The 21,174-nt window shown below is 33.7% G+C and overlaps 1 protein-coding gene across 1 annotated transcript; it reads left to right on the forward strand.

Annotated features, from left to right (window-relative positions):
- Positions 1-20,026: 20,026 nt before the first annotated feature.
- LOC139847384 (uncharacterized) lies at positions 20,027-20,518 on the forward strand. The gene has a single exon (XM_071837054.1). It carries the CDS (start codon positions 20,027-20,029, stop codon positions 20,516-20,518), a length of 492 nt encoding a protein of 163 aa, XP_071693155.1.
- Positions 20,519-21,174: the final 656 nt, after the last annotated feature.

Here is a 21,174-nt window from a genome sequence, read left to right on the forward strand (position 1 = left end):
TTTTAACTGCTGACTTGAAAAATGCTAGAGGAGTCAAAGGCACAACCTTTACTGACAAGCTAACTGGTTTTAAAACTAGTGTTAAGAAGAGTAGCAACCCATACTCTTCTAACCAGACACTTCCACATTTTTCTAAAATGAACATAATGCAATATCCTCTGCTGATAGTACAATCAGCAGAGAACATAACTAACCCCCAAAGTAGTCTTGAGATGGTTCCTCATCGTGTTGAATTAGCTCAGGCCACTGCACAGCCTAAATCTTACTTGGATCATGCTAAGAGTCTCACTCCTACATCATTACTAGCCAGAACTCTTACACTATCTGGGTCAACATGTGTTGCCAATGAGTCAGCAGAGTCACAGCTGTACTTACAGACACCTAACTCTGTCTCAATCGAAGGGCTGACTAAATCACCAGTCTGTCCCCAGAGACCAATAACCAGTGTTATAAAAGTTGGCCGACTTGACCGATGCGTCGGCCGATGCGTCATTTTTTTGGGTTCTCCGTTCTGTTTTTTCTGAAAACGACTCAAAAGACGGTCAAAACTAAAAGTTCGGTCAAAGTCTGTCAAAGACGGTCAAAGTTGGTCAAAAACGGTCAAAGTTAATCATATTTTCGTCAAAATATGATATATTTTAAAATTAAGGTTTGTTTTCATTTTTTGAGCCGCTCTTTTCTCTGTGTCCTTACTGATTATGTACTCAGTAACATTAATTGAGTTTGAAGTTTGATTGTTTTTAAATTCAAGTTCTTATTTAACAAATTTATGGTACATAATCAACTATTATATATATATATATATATATATATATATATATATATATATATATATATATATATATATATATATATATATATATATATATATATAAGAAATTATTAATAAAGTCAATGTTGGTCAACGACCGATGCGTCCACGACGCGTCCCCCGACTCGGTCGACGCGTCCTTTTTAGGTCTCGACCGATGCGTCCCCGACTCACGACTTTTACAACCTTGCCAACAACAGATGCAATTGTTGAGTCAAATTTATTTGGTTCTACAGTTGTTAACATAAAATGTTCTTTTGTTTCAGTTCTTAGCAGGGTATATGAACAAGCAGAGGGGGAGCAAGAAAAGGATGTTACTATTTCTACTGATGAGCTCTCCGTTTCTGCTACTGGTTTTGGTGCTACTGATTTATCCACTGGTGGTACTGCTACTGGCACTGTTGCTTCTACTGCTGCTGGCTCTACTGGAGACAATGTGGTTGCTGGTTCCACTGTTCTTTCTGATAATGAGGAGTTAGCTACTACTGATATTTCTGCTACTCCTCTTACTGTCTCTGGTATTGCTGCTTCAACCACTGATTCTGTAGTGGTTGAGGAGATGATAATGGTACCTCCTCCTGCACTTGAAAAGGTCATTGGAAATATTGTTAAGAAGGTTCTTGATGTTGATATTTCTGGCACTACCACTGTTACTTCTCCAACTGCTTCTATTGAGGAGATTATCACAGGTAGTGACCAAGATGACGTGGTGCTTACTGATGAGCTTATCGCAGTAAATGCTGCCTATTCTGCACATGTCACTGGTTCTACGGAACATATTATGGATGCTGGTACCTCTGCTACTGCCACCACTGATTCTTCTCAGGCTACTGCTTCTGCTGAGAAGAAATCATATGTGTGCCAGGTACCAGATCCTAATGAAGTTGTACCTAACTTCGTCTATAGGGGAGCATCCATCACTCCCAGAGTAGCCTTGCTGGTGGATCAGCTGACTATTGATCCCCAGAGTGCTATAGTCTCAGCCAGCGAATTACCAGAAGAGGAGCTGACTGAGTGTGACGATCCTTCCAAATCCCTTTGGACGAATATATCATTCATTGATTTCATAGTAAGGCTTTGACCTCTATATGATACGTTTTGTAAACATTGCATTCTTTTGAAAAGGCACACCATAAATGAATATATAAATCCAAGGTTTTCGACGTCTGATGATTTCTACGTAAAGACAATTACCGTATATAATAGTTTACAATACTACATCCGTTGACAATGCACTCAAAATAAGATACATGGTGATGATTTTGTGAATGCAAAGTTTTCTTGAATAAAGCATGTATGACTCCATGCACATAGCTTGTATAACGTATAAGCAAATAGCAGAAGACTTCTAGAAACCTGAGAATAAACATGCTTAAAAGTGTCAACACAAAGGTTAGTGAGTTCATAGTTTTAATGTTGCGCATAATCTGTATATAAAGGTGGATCACAAGATTTCAGTTGTTTCATCCAGAAATGTTTATCAAAATATTCTACAAGATTGAGCACCCTGGTAACTAAACTTTAACGTCTATATAATAAGTACCCCTGTTTTAACATACATGCAACCAACATGTACAATACACGCAATCCAACGTGTACTAAACTCAAAAAGCATACGTCTGTTTTATAGTTCAGGCTAGGATTTCTATACCTGGAATAGAAGGGGATGTCAAGCCCTATGGATCCATATATAACTACTCGCGCCCACAAGTTCTTATAACCGGCAGTTACTAGTTACCAAAGCTAAGGGATTTTCGGTTCAAACTCGGTGTAGAATTTAGTATGTACTTGTATCCATTGCATTTAAAATAAGTGGATGTATTCTCAGCCCAAAAATATAGATTGCAAAAGCAATTAAAAAGGGAGCAAATGAAACACACCTTAGCAGCACATAAGGTCATTCACCAAAAATTGACCGAAACTAGGAATGAAAAATTAACCGTAGATCTCAACCTAGAGAACATATGTTGGTTAATACATGTATGATAAGCTAGATTGGGTCATAGTGTATCACAATCCTAATGCTCGAGACCGACATGTAAAAGTTAATAAAAGTCATCTCAAAAGTCAACCTGACCCAATATGATCTTTAAATCTATTCATGTTTATTATCATAGTATAAGTTTTGATAAGTGAACGAATTTATAGTTTATCAAACTCAAAATATTATTTATTTCAGGAGCTATATTATATTTGAATTATCATGGCAATCGAAAATATTTTATTATTTCACATAGTTTTCCAATACTTGTAAAATCAGATTATAGTGTTTATAAAGCTTTAAAACCTGATAAGACAGTCAATTTTGACAATTCTTTACCTAACGAGACATGCCTTATATAGAAATTCAATTACTCGATTAGTAATATCTAAAAATCCAATTTATCAATCTCATAGACAAGTTGTTTAAATATTAATTTACAATTTCAAACACAATTTCAATTAACGTCAAACATAATTCAGTTGACCATATCTTTTAATCCGTTCATCGAAATCACACGATTTCTAAATGAAAAGTAAATAATTTTTTTGCCAGCTTTCCAAAAACATGCATATCATATACTTTATATCAGTAGCAAATGTATCAAATTCGTGATTCATCATAAACTATCTAACTACAAAATTAAAGTATACAAGCATGCATAAATATATATACTAGAGCACTTGACATGGATACACTATTAATATTTTAAAAGACAAGATATGAATGCTCACGTATCAATATTGTGATTCAATATTGCAGAAAATTATGTAGACGCAACAGAGATGATAAACACTTGGTTGACCTTTGACTCATGATCATAACCCCCAAGCAATACCCATAACTTCCATAGCTATAACCCATAATTTTCTTAGTTTAAAACGGTTTGAAAACCCGTTTTGAAAAATAAAAATAAAAATAAATTGATGCGGAGTATAGATACAGAGTAATATAAAAATTTATGTTTGTGAGTATGTTGTTCGACGATATGCACACACACACACACACACACACACATATATATATATATATATATATACACACACACATATATAATATAATAATATAAATATAATAATATAATAATAATAAGCATGTTACACAGTGTAGCCGCCTCAAATATGTTGACAAAAATTACACGTTTCGCGTAAAGATTACACTTCCCGTGTAATCTTTTAAAACATTATGCGTTTCGCGTAGATAGGTACGCGATCTGTAGTGACCCTAACTTTTCCATGTTTATATATATTAAATGAAATTTATATTTATATGATTAAGTGTTTCCAACATGTTAAGCAATCAAACTTGTTAAGACTTGATTAATTGAAATAGGTTTTATATAGACAATTGACCATCCAAGTTGACCGGTGATTCACGAACGTTAAAACTTGTAAAAACTATATGATGTCATATATAGGGATATATATATAGTTAACATGGTATTATGATAAGTAAACATATCATTAAGTATATTAACAATGAACTACATATGTAAAAACAAGACTACTAACTTATTGATTTTGAAACGAGACATATATGTAACGATTATCGTTGTAACGACATTTAATTGTATATATATTATATTAAGATATATTAATATATCATAATATCATGATAATTTAATAATTTAACATCTCATTTGATATAATAAACAATGGGTTAACAACACTTAACAGGATTGTTAACCTAAAGGCTTCAAAACAACATTTACATGTAACGACTAACGATGACTTAACGACTCAATTAAAATGTATATACATGTAGTGTTTTAATATGTATTTATACACTTTTGAAAGACTTCAAGACACTTATCAAAATATTTCTACTTAGCAAAAATGCTTACAATTACATCCTCGTTCAGTTTCATCAACAATTTTACTCGTATGCACCCGTATTCGTACTCGTACAATACACAGCTTTTAGATGTATGTACTATTAGTATATACACTCAAATGATCAGCTCTTAGCATTCCATGAGAGTCACCTAACACATGTGGGAACCATCATTTGGCAACTAGCATGAAATATCTCATAAAATTACAAAAATATTAGTAATCATTCATGACTTATTTACATGTAAACAAAATTACACATCCTTTATATCTAATCCATATACCAACGACCAAAAACACCTACAAACACTTTCATTCATCAATTTTCTTCATCAAATTGATCTCTCTCAAGTTCTATCTTCAAGTTTTAAGTGTTCTTCATAAATTCTATAAGTTCTAGTTTCATAAAATCAAGAATACTTCCAAGTTTGCTAGCTTACTTCCAATCTTGTAAAGTGATCATCCAACCTCAAAAAATCTTTCTTATTTACAGTAAGATATATTTCTAATACAAGGTAATACTCATATTCAAACTTTGATTCAATTTCTATAACTATAACAATCTTATTTCGAGTGGAAATCTTACTTGACCTTGTTTTCGTGTCATGATTCTGCTTCAAGAACTTTCAAGCCATCCAAGGATACTTTGAAGCTAGATATATTTTTCTCATTTCCAGTAGGTTTATCCACAAAATCAGAGGTAGTAATGATGTTCATAACATCATTCAATTCATATATATAAAACTACCTTATTCGAAGGTTTAAACTTGTAATCACTAGAACATAGTTTAGTTAATTCTAAACTTGTTCGCAAACAAAAATTAATCCTTCTAACTTGATTTTTAAAATCAACTAAACACATGTTCTATATCTATATGATATGCTAACTTAATGATTTAAACCCGGAAAACACGAAAAACACCGTAAAACCGGATATACGACGTCGAAGTAACACCGCGGGCTGTTTTGGGTTAGTTAATTAAAAACTATGATAAACTTTGATTTAAAAGTTGTTTTTCTGGGAAAATGATTTTTCTTATGAACATGAAACTATATCCAAAAATCATGGTTAAACTCAAAGTGAAAGTATGTTTTCCAAAATGGTCATCTAGACGTCGTTCATTCGACTGAAATGACTACATTTACAAAAATGACTTGTAACTTATATTTCCGACTATAAACCTATACTTTTTATGTTTAGAATCATAAAATAGAGTTCAATATGAAACCATAGCAATTTGATTCACTCAAATCGGATTTAAAACGAAGAAGTTATGAGTAAAATAAGATTGGATATTTTTTGATTGTTGTAGCTACGGGAAATATTGTAACAATTCTATACAAATCATATCCTAGCTAACTTATATTGTATTATACATGTATTCTAATATATTATATAATCTTTGGATACCATAGACACGTATGCAAATGTTTTGACATATCATATCGACCCATGTATATATATTATTTGGAACAACCATAGACACTCTATATGCAGTAATGTTGGAGTTAGCTATACAGGGTTGAGGTTGATTCCAAAAATATATTTACTTTGAGTTGTGATCTAGCCTGAGACGTGTATACACTGGGTCGTGAATTGATTCAAGATAATATATATCGATTTATTTCTGTACATCTAACTGTGGACAACTAGTTGTAGGTTACTAACGAGGACATCTGACTTAATAAATTTAAAACAGTAAAACGTATTAAAAATGTTAGAAATATATTTTGAACATACTTTGATATATATGTACATATTTGTTATAGGTTCATGAATCGACCAGTGGCCAAGTCTTACTTCCCGACGAAGTAAAAATCTGTGAAAGTGAGTTATAGTCCCACCTTTAAAATCTAATATTTTGGGATGAGAATACATGCAGTTTTATAAATGTTTTACGAAATAGACACAAGTAATTGAAACTACATTATATGGGTGAATGATCGAAGCCGAATATGCCCCTTTTGCTTGGTAACCTAAGAATTAGTAAACCGATCTACTAATTGACGCGAATCCTAAAGATAGATCTATTGGGCCTAACGAACCCCATCCAAAGTACCGAATGCTTTAGTACTTCGAATTCATTTATATCATGTCCGAAGGATTTCCCAGAATGATAGGGGATATTCTTATATGCATCTTGTTAATGTCGGTTACCAGGTGTTCACCATATGAATGAATTTTATCTCTATGTATGGGATTTATATTGAAATATAAAATCTTGTGGTCTATTATTATGATTTGATAATATATAGGTTAAACCTATAACTCACCAAAATTTTTGTTGACGTTTTAAGCATGTTTATTCTCAGGTGATTATTAAGAGTTTCCGCTGTTGCATACTAAAATAAGGACAAGATTTGGAGTCCATGCTTGTATGATATTATGTAAAAACTGCATTCAAGAAACTTATTTTTGATGTAATATATTCTTATTGTAAACCATTATGTAATGGTCGTGTGTAAACGGTATATTTTAGATTATCATTATTCGATAATCTACGTAATGCTTTTTAAACCTTTATCGATAAAATAAAGGTTGTGGTTGTTTTAAAAATGAATGCAGTCTTTAAAAACGTCTCATATAGAGGTCAAAACCTCGCGACGAAATCAATTAATATGGAACGTTTATAATCAATTTGAACGGGACATTTCAGTTGGTATCCGAGCATTGGTCTTAGAGAACCAGAAATTTGCATTAGTGTGTCTTATCGAGTTTGTTAGGATACATTAGTGAGTCTGGACTTCGACCATTTTTTCTTTAAAAACGATTGCTTAACACTTTTGTTGGAAACTATATATTATTAACATGTAAATATTATGTGATATATTAACCTCTTAATGTGTTTGATATTGTGTGATAGATGTCTACCACTAGTACAAATCCCATCGACTCACCTAATAATAATGAAGAGTCGAATATAATTTGGGAAGATTCACAAATTCCCGAAGAGGAACCGGAAGAAGAAGAACCGGAAGAAGGGGAACCGGAAGAAGAGGAACCGGAAGAAGAAGAATCAGAAGAGGAGGAATCGGAAGAAGAAGAGGTTCCGGAAGAAGAAATATTGATACCTATAGTAAATCGATTAAATAAAAGAAAATCCTCAACCAACGGACCAAAGTTAATAATGATCAATGGTGTTTCCACCGAGAAAGCAAAATATTGGGAAGATTATCAATTTTCTGATGAATTGGATCCCGATGAGAATTCCGATGATGTTATAGAAATTACCTCGACCCAATTTAATAAAGCGAAAGAAAATAATAAGGGAAAAGGTATAAAAATAGAGAAACCCGATTCCAACCCCGATGAACTTTATATTTATCGGCAATATCCGTATTTCCTAAAATGTAACAATGACCCGGGAACCTCTAAACCACCAGGTTTTTCTAAACCATTATGGAAAATGACGGCTCGTATTAGAGGAACACCATATATTCCTAGAAAATTAGGAAAACGAACCAAGTCCGAAGAAGAAGAAACTAGTGATTCAGATTAGAGGGTTGTAATCATGTTGTGTATTATATGTATTGTAGTGTACTTGTACTTTTATGTTCTATGTAAAAATTGCTTGTATTGTTTGTTATTACGAATCTAATCCTTGTCTATTTTATAGTATAAAAACAAAATGGACGTTAAGGGTAGACAACCGAATATTTTAGAAGACCTACCAGAGGATATGATTGAGGAAATCTTGTCTAGAGTCGGTCAGAATTCATCAGCACATTTAGTTATGGCGAAATTAACTTGTCAAACATTTGAAAGACTTTCCAGAAATGCCTTAGTTTATAAAAGGCTTTCCTTTGATAGGTGGGGTATATCACATTGGGGAGACCGTAAGTTACGCCATGTTTTCTTTAAAGCATTAAATGCGGGGAATCCAAATGCAATTTTACGCTACAGGTTAAGAACCTATTTTGACTCAACATATCCCAACATAGGATTTTGTGAGTTAGAAAGAGCTTCTAACATGCAACATAAAGAAGCATGTTATGCTTATGGATTAATAATGTTTGCTTCTCATCAAATTGAGAAAAAGAACATTGGGTTGCAACTTTTAAATAAAACATTCCCACAAGTGATGGACTCGATAGTTGAGATGAGAAACAAGGTTTTTAGATTATTACGGGGCTGTTGGACATTACGAAACCCTTGTCCTTTTGACGACATTACAACATGCTGCCTAGCCAATGGTCATAATGATTATTTTCCACAAGACCAAGGATGGGAAGTCGTCTTAGTAAAACCAGAAAGCATGACTTGTTTGTGGACTTATGAATTACGTGTCTTTATTTTCTTTGATGAACAACTTGCGTATTAACTAGATTTATCTTCCAAACTGTCCTGTATCATAGTGTACTATATTTCATGTTATATGTAATATAGCGAAGTTGTAAGTTTGAAGAATATTTGTATGTGATATATTATTATAATCAGTTTTTCATATGGAATTGTAGTAGTTGAATTGTATATTAGCTACTAAGTATGAACTTAACGGGTAGGTAGTACCCGAATTTAAACTTATAAAACGCTAATATGAAGAAAAAGCTTTTATAAATAAGTTCATATTATGCTACGAAATACTATTGACTACTCTTAATATTCTGTATGATTAACTCTATTCAGTTGGCTATTTTGAAGGAAATGGCACCGACTACTCGACACACCATGAATATGAGCGAAGAGGAGTTTCGTACCTTTCTTGCTGCAAACATAGCCGCAGTACAGGCTGCGCTACATACCAACAATAACTCTGAATCTAGCAATGCAGCTAACGGCGCAAGAAATCGTGTAGGATGCTCCTACAAAGAATTCACTGCCTGCAAACCTTTGGAATTTGATGGAACCGAAGGACCAATTGGATTGAAACGGTGGACCGAGAAAGTCGAATCGGTATTTGCCATAAGCAAGTGTACTGAGGAAGACAAAGTTAAGTACGCTACGCATACCTTCACAGGTACTGCGTTAACATGGTGGAACACCTATCTTGAACAGGTAGGACAAAATGCTGCTTACGCACTACCGTGGTCGGCATTCAAGCAATTGATGAACGAGCAGTATCGTCCTAGAAACGAAGTCAATAAACTCAAGGCAGAACTTAGTGAGTTACGAACACAAGGGTTCGACGTTACCACATATGAACGATGATTCACAGAGTTGTGCCTATTGTGTCCGGGAGCATTCGAAGATGAAGAAGAGAAGATCAACGCATTTGTAAAAGGGTTACCAGTAAGGATTCGAGAAGATGTGAGTTCACACGAGCCCGCTTCTATACAGAAGGCAATTCGAATGGCTCATAAACTCATAAATCAGATTGAGGGAAGAATTAAAGAGCAGGCGGCCGAAGAAGCCAACACGAAACAACTCAAGAGGAAGTGGGAGGAAAATGGTGACAAGAGTCACCAGTACAATAACAACAACAATTACAACCACAATCGCAACAACTATCCCAACAACCGCAACAACAATCGCAACAATAACCGCAATCCTAAAAATAACTACAACAAACATCCCAACAACAACAACAACAACTACAACAATCGTTTCAACAACAATAACAATCCCAACAACAACCTCAATAACAACAACGGCAACAAAAACCAAAAACAGCCATGTCATAGGTGTGAAGAAAATCATCAGGGGTTTTGCATAACATTTTGCAATAGGTGTAAAAGAAATGGTCATAGCGCGACAAAGTATGAGGTCTACGGACCAAAGTTTAACAGAACTAAAGGAACAAATAATGTCAGAACAAGTAATGCCGAAACGAATAGTGTCAGAGCAAGTAATACCAACGCTGTTTGTTATAAATGTGGAAAACCGGGCCACATTATTAGAAATTGCTTGAATCAGGGGAATACTAATGGGCAGGGCCGTGGAAGAGTTTTCAATATTAATGCGGCAGAAGCACAGGAAGACCCGGAGCTTGTTATGGGTACGTTTCTTACTGATGATAAATCTGCTTATGTTTTATTTGATTTGGGTGCGGATAGAAGCTATATGAGTAGAGAATTTTGTGCTAAATTAAGTTGCCCATTGACGCCTTTGGATAGTAAATTTTTACTCAAATTAGCAAACGGTAAATTAATTTCAGCAGATAATATATGTCGGGAGAGAAAAATTAAACTGGGATATGAAACGTTTAAAATTGATTTAATACCAGTCGAGTTAGGAAGTTTTGATGTAATAATTGGCATGGACTGGTTGAAAAAGGTGAGAGCAGAGGTCGTTTGTTACAAAAATGCGATTCGCATTATGCGTGAAAAAGGAAAACCTTTAATGGTGTACGGAGAAAAGAACAACGCGAAATTAAATCTTATTAGTAGTTTGAAGGCACAAAAACTAATAAGAAAAGGTTGTTACGTCATTCTAGCACACATCGAGGAAGTTAAACCTGAAGAAAAGAACATCAGTGATGTTCCCATCGCAAAAGAATTTCCCGATGTATTTCTGAAAGAATTACCGGGATTACCCCACATCAATCCGTTGAATTTCAAATAGACCTTGTACCAGGAGCTGCACCAATAGCTCGTGCTCCATACAGACTCGCACCCAGTGAAATGAAAGAATTATAAAGTCAGTTATAGGAACTTTTAGAGCGTGGTTTCATTAGACCAAGCACATCACCATGGAGAGCTCCTGTTTTGTTTGTCAAGAAGAAAGATGGTACATTTAGGTTGTGTATCGACTACCGAGAGTTGAATAAACTTACCATCAAGAACCGCTACCCACTACCGAGAATCGATGACTTATTTGATCAACTACAAGGCTCGTCTGTTCATTCGAAGATCGATTTACGTTCTGGATATCATCAAATGCGGGTGAAGGAGGATGATATTCCAAAGACTGCTTTTAGGACGCGTTACGGTCATTACGAGTTTATAGTTATGTCGTTTGGATTGACTAACGCACCAGCTGTGTTCATGGACCTCATGAACCGAGTGTGTGGGCCATATCTTGACAAGTTTGTCATTGTTTTTATCGATGACATACTTATTTACTCGAAGAATGATCAAGAGCACGAAGAACATTTGAGAAAAGTGCTAGAGTTGCTGAGAAAAGAAAAACTGTACGCTAAGTTTTCAAAGTGTGCATTTTGGTTGGAAGAAGTTCAATTCCTCGGTCACATAGTGAACAAAGAAGGTATTCAGGTGAATCCAGCAAAGATTGAAACCGTTGAAAAATGGGAAACCCCGAAAACTCTGAAACACATACGTCAGTTTTTAGGACTAGCTGGTTACTACAGAAGGTTCATCCAAGACTTTTCCAGAATAGCAAAAACCTTGACTGGATTAACGCATAAAGGGAAGAAATTTGAATGAAAAGATGAACAAGAGAAAGCGTTTCAATTGTTAAAGAAAAAGTTAACTACGGCACCTATATTGTCATTACCTAAAGGGAATGATGATTTTGTGATATATTGTGACGCCTCAAAGCAAGGTCTCGGTTGTGTATTAATGCAACGAATGAAAGTAATTGCTTATGCGCCTAGACAATTGAAGATTCATGAACAGAATTATACGACGCATGATTTGGAATTAGGCGCGGTTGTTTTTGCATTAAAGACTTGGAGGCACTACTTATATGGGGTCAAAAGTATTATATATACCGACCACAAAAGTCTTCAACATATATTTAATCAGAAACAACTGAATATGAGGCAGCGCAGGTGGATTGACATGTTGAATGATTACGACTTTGAGATTCGTTACCACCCTGGGAAGGTAAATGTGGTAGCCGACGCTTTGAGTAGAAAGGACAGAAAACTCATTCGAGTAAAAGCTATGAATATAATGATTCACAATAACCTTACTACTCAAATAAAGGAGGCGCAACAAGGAGTTTTAAAAGAGGGAAATTTAAAGGATGAAATACCCAAAGGAACGGAGAAGCATCTTAATATTCGGGAAGACGGAACCCGGTATAGGGCTGAAAGAATTTAGGTACCAAAATTTGGAGATATGAGAGAAATGGTACTTAGAGAATCTCATAAAACCAGATACTCAATACATCCTGGAATGGAGAAGATGTACAAAGATCTCAAGAAACATTTTTGGTGGCCAGGTATGAAAGCCGATGTTGCTAAATACGTAAGGGAATATTTGACGTATTCTAAGGTCAAAGCTGAGCATCAAAAACCATCAGGTCTACTTCAACAACCCGAAATCCCGGAATGGAAATGGGAAAACATTACCATGGATTTCATCACTAAATTGCCAAGGACTGCAGGTGGTTTTGATACTATTTGGGTAATAGTTGATCGTCTCACCAAATCAGCACACTTCCTGCCAATAAGAGAAGATGACAAGATAGAGAAGTTAGCACGACTGTATTTGAAGGAAGTCGACTCCAGACATGGAATACCAATCTCTATTATCTCTGATAGGGATGGAAGATTTGTTTCAAGGTTTTGGCAGACATTACAGCAAGCATTGGGAACTCGTCTAGACATGAGTACTGCCTATCATCCACAAACCGATGGGCAGAGCAAAAGGACGATATAGACTCTTGAAGACATGCTACGAGCATGTGTTATTGATTTTGGAAACAGTTGGGATCGACATCTACCATTAGCAGAATTTTCCTAACACAACAGTTACCACTGCTTAAGGTTTCGCCTTGGAAAGGCGTTGTTCGATTTGGTAAACAGGGGAAACTAAATCCAAGATACATTGGACCATTCAAGATTTTAGATCGTGTCGGACCAATAGCCTACCGACTTGAATTACCTCAACAACTCACCAATGTACATAATACCTTTCAAGTCTCGAATCTGAAGAAGTACTTAGCTAAAGAAGATCTCACTATTCCTTTAGACGAAATTAAAATCAATGAAAAACTACAATTCATTGAAGAACCCGTCGAGATAATGGATCATGAGGTTAAAAGGCTCAAGCAAAACAAGATACCAATTGTTAAGGTTCAATGGAATGCTCATAGAGGACCCAAGTTCACCTAGGAACGAGAAGATCAGATAAAGAAGAAATACCCGCACTTATTTCCAGAAGATACGTCAACACCTCCAACTGCTTAAAATTTTGGGACAAAATTTATTTAACGGGTAGGTACTATAGTGACCCGAACTTTTCCATGTTTATATATACTAAACGAAATTGATATTTATATGATTAAGTATTTCTAACATGTTAAGCAATCAAACTTGTTAAGACTTGATTAATTGAAATAGGTTTTATATAGACAATTGACCACCCAAGTTGACCGGTGATTCACGAACGTTAAAACTTGTAAAAACTATATGATGTCATATATATATATATATATATATATATATATATATATATATATATATATATATATATATATATATATATATATATATATATATATATATATATATATATATATATATATATATATATATATATATATATATATATATAGTTAACATGGTATTATGATAAGTAAACATATCATTAAGTATATTAACAATGAACTACATATATAAAAACAAGACTACTAACTTATTGATTTCGAAACGAGACATATATGTAACGATTATCGTTGTAACGACATTTAATTGTATATATATCATATTAAGATATATTAATATATCAGAATATCATGATAATGTAATAATTTAACATCTCATTTGATATAATAAACAATGGGTTAACAACACTTAACAGGATCGTTAACCTAAAGGCTTCAAAACGACATTTACATGTAATGACTAATGATGACTTAACGACTCAGTTAAAATGTATAGCTGTAGTGTTTTAATATGTATTTATACACTTTTGAAAGAATTCAAGACACTTATCAAATACTTCTACTTAACAAAAATGCTTACAATTACATCCTCGTTCAGTTTCATCAACAATTCTACTCGTATGCACTCGTATTCGTACTCGTACAATACACAGCTTGTAGATGTATGTACTATTGGTATATACACTCCAATTATCAGCTCTTAGCAGCCCATGTAAGTCACCTAACACATGGGGGAACCATCATTTGGCAACTAGCATGAAATATCTCATAAAATTACAAAAATATTAGTAATCATTCATGACTTATTTACATGTAAACAAAATTACACATCCTTTATATCTAATCCATATACCAACGACCAAAAACACCTACAAACACTTTCATTCATCAATTTTCTTCATCAAATTGATCTCTCTCAAGTTCTATCTTCAAGTTCTAAGTGTTCTTCATAAATTCTATAAGTTCTAGTTTCATAAAATCAAGAATACTTCCAAGTTTGCTAGCTTACTTCCAATCTTGTAAAGTGATCATCCAATCTCAAGAAATCTTTCTTATTTATAGTAAGATATCTTTCTAATATAAGGTAATACTCATATTCAAACTTTGATTCAATTTCTATAACTATAACAATCTTATTTCGAGTGGAAATCTTACTTGAACTTGTTTTCGTGTCATGATTCTGCTTTAAGAACTTTCAAGCCATCCAAGGATCCTTTGAAGCTAGATATATTTTTCTCATTTCCAGTAGGTTTATCCACAAAACCTGAGGTAGTAATGATGTTCATAACATCATTCGATTCATATATATAAAACTACCTTATTCGAAGGTTTAAACTTGTAATCACTAGAACATAGTTTAGTTAATTCTAAACTTGTTCGCATACAAAAGTTAATCCTTCTAACTTGACTTTTAAAATCAACTAAACACATGTTCTATATCTATATGATATGCTAACTTAATGATTTAAACCCGGAAAACACGAAAAACACCGTAAAACCGGATATATGCCGTCGTAGTAACACCGCGGGCTGTTTTGGGTTAGTTAATTAAAAACTATGATAAACTTTGATTTAAAAGTTGTTCTTCTGGGAAAATGATTTTTCTTATGAACATGAAACTATATCCAAAAATCATGGTTAAACTCAAAGTGAAAGTATGTTTTCCAAAATGGTCATCTAGACGTCGTTTTTTCGACTGAAATGACTACCTTTACAAAAATGACTTGTAACTTATATTTCCGACTATAAACCTATACTTTTTATGTTTAGATTCATAAAATAGAGTTTAATATGAAACCACAGCAATTTGATTCACTCAAATCGGATTTAAAACGAAGAAGTTATGGGTAAAACAGGATTGGATATTTTTTGATTGTTGTAGCTACAGGAAATATTGTAACAATTCTATACAAATAATATCCTATCTAACTTATATTGTATTATACATGTATTCTAATATATTATGTAATCTTGGGATACCATAGACACGTATGCAAATATTTTTATATATCATATCGACCCATGTATATATATTATTTGGAACAACCATAGCCACTCTATATGCAGTAATGTTGGAGTTACCTATACAGGGTTGAGGTTGATTCCAAAAATATATATACGTTGAGTTGTGATCTAGCCTGAGATGTGTATACACTGGGTCGTGGATTGATTCAAGATAATATATATCAATTTATTTCTGTACATCTAACTGTGAACAACTAGTTGTAGGTTACTAACGAGGACAGCTGACTTAATAAATTTAAAACAGTAAAACGTATTAAAAATGTTGTAAATATATTTTGAACATACTTTGATATATATGTACATATTTGTTATAGGTTCGTGAATCGACCAGTGGCCAAATCTTACTTCTCGACGAAGTAAAAATATGTGAAAGTGAGTTATAGTCCCACTTTTAAAATCTAATATTTTGGGATGAGAATACATGCAGTTTTATAAATGTTTTACGAAATAGACACAAGTAATTGAAACTACATTATATAGGTGAATGATCGAATCCGAATATGCCCCTTTTGCTTGGTAACCTAAGAATTAGTAAACTGATCTACTAATTAACGCGAATCCTAAAGATAGATCTATTGGGCCTAACGAACCCCATCCAAAGTACCGGATGCTTTAGTACTTCGAATTCGTTTATATCATGTCCGAAGGATTTCCCGGAATGATAGGGGATATTCTTATATGCATCTTGTTAATGTCGGTTACCAGGTGTTCACTATATGAATGAATTTTATCTCTATGTATGGGATGTATATTGAAATATGAAATCTTGTGGTCTATTATTATGATTTGATAATATATAGGTTAAACCTATAACTCAACAACATTTTTGTTGACGTTTTAAGCATGTTTATTCTTAGGTGATTATTAAGAGTTTCCGTTGTTGCATACTAAAATAAGGACAAGATTTGGAGTCCATGCTTGTATGATATTATGTAAAAACTGCATTCAACAAACTTATTTTTGATGTAATATATTCTTATTGTAAACCATTATGTAATGGTCGTGTGTAAATGGTATATTTTAAATTATCATTATTCGATAATCTACGTAATGCTTTTTAAACCTTTATCGATAAAATAAAGGTTGTGGTTTTTTTAAAAATGAATGCCGTATTTGAAAAATGTCTCATATAGAGGTCAAAACCTCGTGACGAAATCAATTAATATGGAACGTTTATAATCAATATGAACGGGACATTTCACGATCCGCGTATGGTGTCTTCACAGAAGTTGTAGATTTTTGAGTTACGAACGTCTGGACACCGGAATCACCCTTTTTCGAGTCAGTATGATTTAGTTATGATTTTTCTCGTGCAAGTGCGCAGGTTTAGTGATTTCCATCATTTTAACTTGCAATCTTGAGATGAAATGTTGTAGTCTTTTGGTGCTCATTAGAAATCTTTATTTTATCATATTTTTTATTTTCATATCATTGAAAATCCATTAAAATATTTTAACAATCAAATTATATTATATCGAAAAACGTGTACGTACTAAATCGAATAACTATAATGAAAGATACGATGTCCGTACTAAATCGAATAACTATAATGAAAGATATGATGCATATTGAAAAATGTGTCCGTACTAAATCTACAGAAATATCGAGGATATTTATAATGAAAGATACGATGATATCTTAGAATTTCTAATATCGAAAGATGATAAAAAAGATTTGTCCGTAAAGGTTTAGAGTCTGGATTAAGGTATTCGTTAATGACTTCAGTAGATACTGAAACATTTGGATTCTTTGAAGGCAGGTTTAGTCTTTGTGATTTGTCCACAGCCTCCTTCATGGTTTGCTCAATCCGTTTTCCAGTTCCAAACCTTCTCTTTTTCTGAGCTTTGCCAACACACTATTCTTTATCATCAAACTTTTAGCTAATAAGGTCGTTTACAGTTTTTACTGCTTCATAGCATTCAAAGTTATCATAAACGAATCGTCGGTTATCAATCCGAGGTGTTTTCAAAAGTTTGAAGGGTTTGCATGAAGATTGTAACTGTCATGATATATATGATGTTCTAGAATTTTGTATGATATAATTTTTTTTTTCTGGGTTTATGAGTAGAAGTGATGTTCTAGCACAGTTTTGAAGTCAAAGTATAGCTTTGAAAGATATAAGAATCTAAGAGTGATGTTTTCTGTTAAATCTTGGCTTGGATTCTGATTTTTCAAAATCAGAATATGTAATCAAATTTGAATGCGAATGGTTGTTTTGATTTCTAGAAAAGAATGTATATCGTTGTGAAAGTAGTGAGTATAATTGATGATTTTTTGAATCAAAATCGAAGAATGTAACATATTATTTGTGAATTTATATATCTTTTGGGTATTACCTACCGTTAAAAGTTTCACAAATAATATTTTGTACAAGAGAATTTTATTACAATTTTTATGAAAATATTAGTATGTATATTTTCTTCAAATGTAATACAGATTTAATGAGTTAATATCATATTAAACTCATTTGATTTTCAGCTGGAACTAGAAATGAATAATCTCTAAAACATTAAAGATTTAATAATCTTCGCGGAGTATTTCACTAATGTAATCAATACTTCATTATTCAGTTTTATTGATATTTCCTAAGTGAATCATGTTGGGGCTTATGGAACTCTTGCTAACTTCGCAAGGTACGAATGATGTTTTTTAAAAAGTTTCGAGTACATCGAAAATGAAAGTGTAAAATCAAACATGTATTTGAATAATACACTTGATTTTTTATGAAATGGAATCTATTAAGTCGAAGCAGAGATTATAGTTAATGATTGTTTAAGTCATTAACGAAGGATGTACATCATAGCATATTAATAACATGAACTAACCGAGTAGTTAAGATTCACACGTAATAGCTTAGTATGAAAAGAATTATTTTTATTTCAAAATTCATATATATTAAATATACATATAATTTCTCCAGGGGAAATGAGTTAATACTTCATAACTCGTTGATACAATATACGTGTTGTTGATTTATGATGATTTTGGTGATTATGGAATTAGCGGAACTTGTAGTGCTACAGGTTTTGCCGGTGTTGGTGATACTGACGGTACTGTTGATGCTGTTGGTAAAAAAAGTCTAGCTTGTAAATCGTGCACCATTCCGTTTAGGGTTTCTACACTTCCTTCTATTGTTTCGGTCCACTCGTTTGATTTACGGTTACGGCTAGAATAGATAATCTCTAACACTTTAGAGATTACATAATCGCCGTAGAATATTTCTCCAATGAAGTTATGAATCAATACTTCATCGGTTATTGTTGTTGGTACTCCTTTGTATCTATGGTGAGTATGACGTTGATGCTCAAGGTACAAATTGTGAAGTTAAGGTTTGCGATGCGGTTGTTGTTGGTGGTGATAATGGTACTGTTGGTGTTGTTATCGGTGGTACTGTTGATGCCGGTGATGCTGCTGGTGCTTGTAATCTTTGCAACATATTCTCCAAAGCCACTACCCGAGCGCGAAGCTCGTTGACTTCTTCTATTACACCGGGATGATTGTTGGTTCGGACGAGCGGGTGAATAAGGTCTAGAATTTGAGATAATATATAATCGTGACGAGACACTCTGGAAATGAGAGAGAAAATGGTGTTTCGGACAGGTTCGCCGGTAAGTGCTTCAGGTTCTTCGCCAAGAGGGGAATGTGGTGGATGGAAGGGATCACCTTGTTCTTGTCTCCAATGATTAAGTAAGCTATGAACAATCCCCAATTCATCCAGAATAGATGATGGCTAATTGGTTGATCCATTCTGGTCACACTGCTTTCGGAGCTCGAGTGGAAATCTATGTCGGAATAGTTATCGGAATCTATGGAATTTGAACTAGATACGTGATCATCTTGTATAATCAGGGAATTAATTTTTGATATGAAATAGATTATAGGACTTAGATTGGTATTCTTCAACACATAATTTACATATGTATATATAATACCAAAATCCCATAAATTACGGAGAAATTTTCGAAAGATGTTAGGAAAAGTTTACAATAATAGATATGCTAAGATTTGAATTTGTCTGTACACTATGTATGCAATAAATCTAGGAAAATGTGTCTAGACTTAAGAATGATAAGTATGTAATTTCTAACAAGAAATGATAAGCAAAACTCGGTAAAAACAAATACGGTCATAGTCCAGACTCACTAATGCATCCTAACAAATACGGTCATAGATTGGAGTGGTGGGATGTGCCTTGTGGTGAAGTTTGTTATTTATGTAATCAAATTCAGGAGTCTCATGATCATCTTTTAATTGGTTGCTCATTTGCTAAGTCTATATGGAGATGGTTTAGAGGCAAAGCTGGTTTGGATGGGATCATTGATAGAATTGAATATGGTTCTAATCAATGGAATGATGTTGTAAATGCCATGGCTGGTACTGTATGTAATAAGGGGATTTGGAGTATCATTAGGAGGTTGGTGTTCTCTGCTGTCATTTATCACTTGTGGCAGGAGAGAAATGCTAGAACTTTTAAAAATGATAGCTCTACTTATGAGGTGATTGCAAAAAGGGTATTTGAAGTTGTCAGACTTAGATTGATGGGTTTGCATGTGAGAAAGTCTATGCAGTCTCACAGTGCAGCTAAAGTCTGGAATTTCAGTTTTGATGATGGTGGGGATTCTCAGCTTTCTGTTTAAAATGATGGGCCAAAAAAGCATGTATGGTGGTTTCTGGATTTGGTGGATACTGTATCTTATGGGTGGATTGGTTTGGGTTGGAGTTATAAGGTGGTCATGGGTAGTGATAATCCCATTAGTTAGTCTTGTGCATATTGGGTCTGTTATATATGAGTCTGGGTGTGTGTGTGGTGAAACAAAAGAGTTATGGGTCATATGGGTCACCATTGAGTCTGTGTTTTGGTATATGGGATTATCTATTAGGGTTTTGGGTGGAAAAAATAAAAAATTCATTATTAATATGCTGGAGGTTAGCACTAGATTGAAAACCCTGGGAGAAATAAGGTTGGAGTCATTTTTTAATTTTTTACTTTATTTTACCCTTTTTAAAATTCCTAATCTCATTATTAGGGTTTTGGTCAAACCTGTGTCCTGTCATAAAAAGGGTGTGTATTTGAGTCTGTCATTTCATTTTGGGGAGATCAAATGGGATTTTGGAGATATAAGGTGGAAATGGGTAGACTTAGCATCTGCATTGTGTCATTTCATTTCTGGAAAAATAAAGAATAAATGGCTTATATTGTTTCATAAGCCATATTTAGAAAAAAGGAAAATTATATGGTCTGCAGATGCATAGGATTGGAGACTTTGGTGTATATGCAGGGTTTTAATGCATA

The sequence above is a fragment of the Rutidosis leptorrhynchoides genome, chromosome 5, assembly GCF_046630445.1.
Source record: "Rutidosis leptorrhynchoides isolate AG116_Rl617_1_P2 chromosome 5, CSIRO_AGI_Rlap_v1, whole genome shotgun sequence".
Taxonomy (NCBI): domain Eukaryota; kingdom Viridiplantae; phylum Streptophyta; class Magnoliopsida; order Asterales; family Asteraceae; genus Rutidosis; species Rutidosis leptorrhynchoides.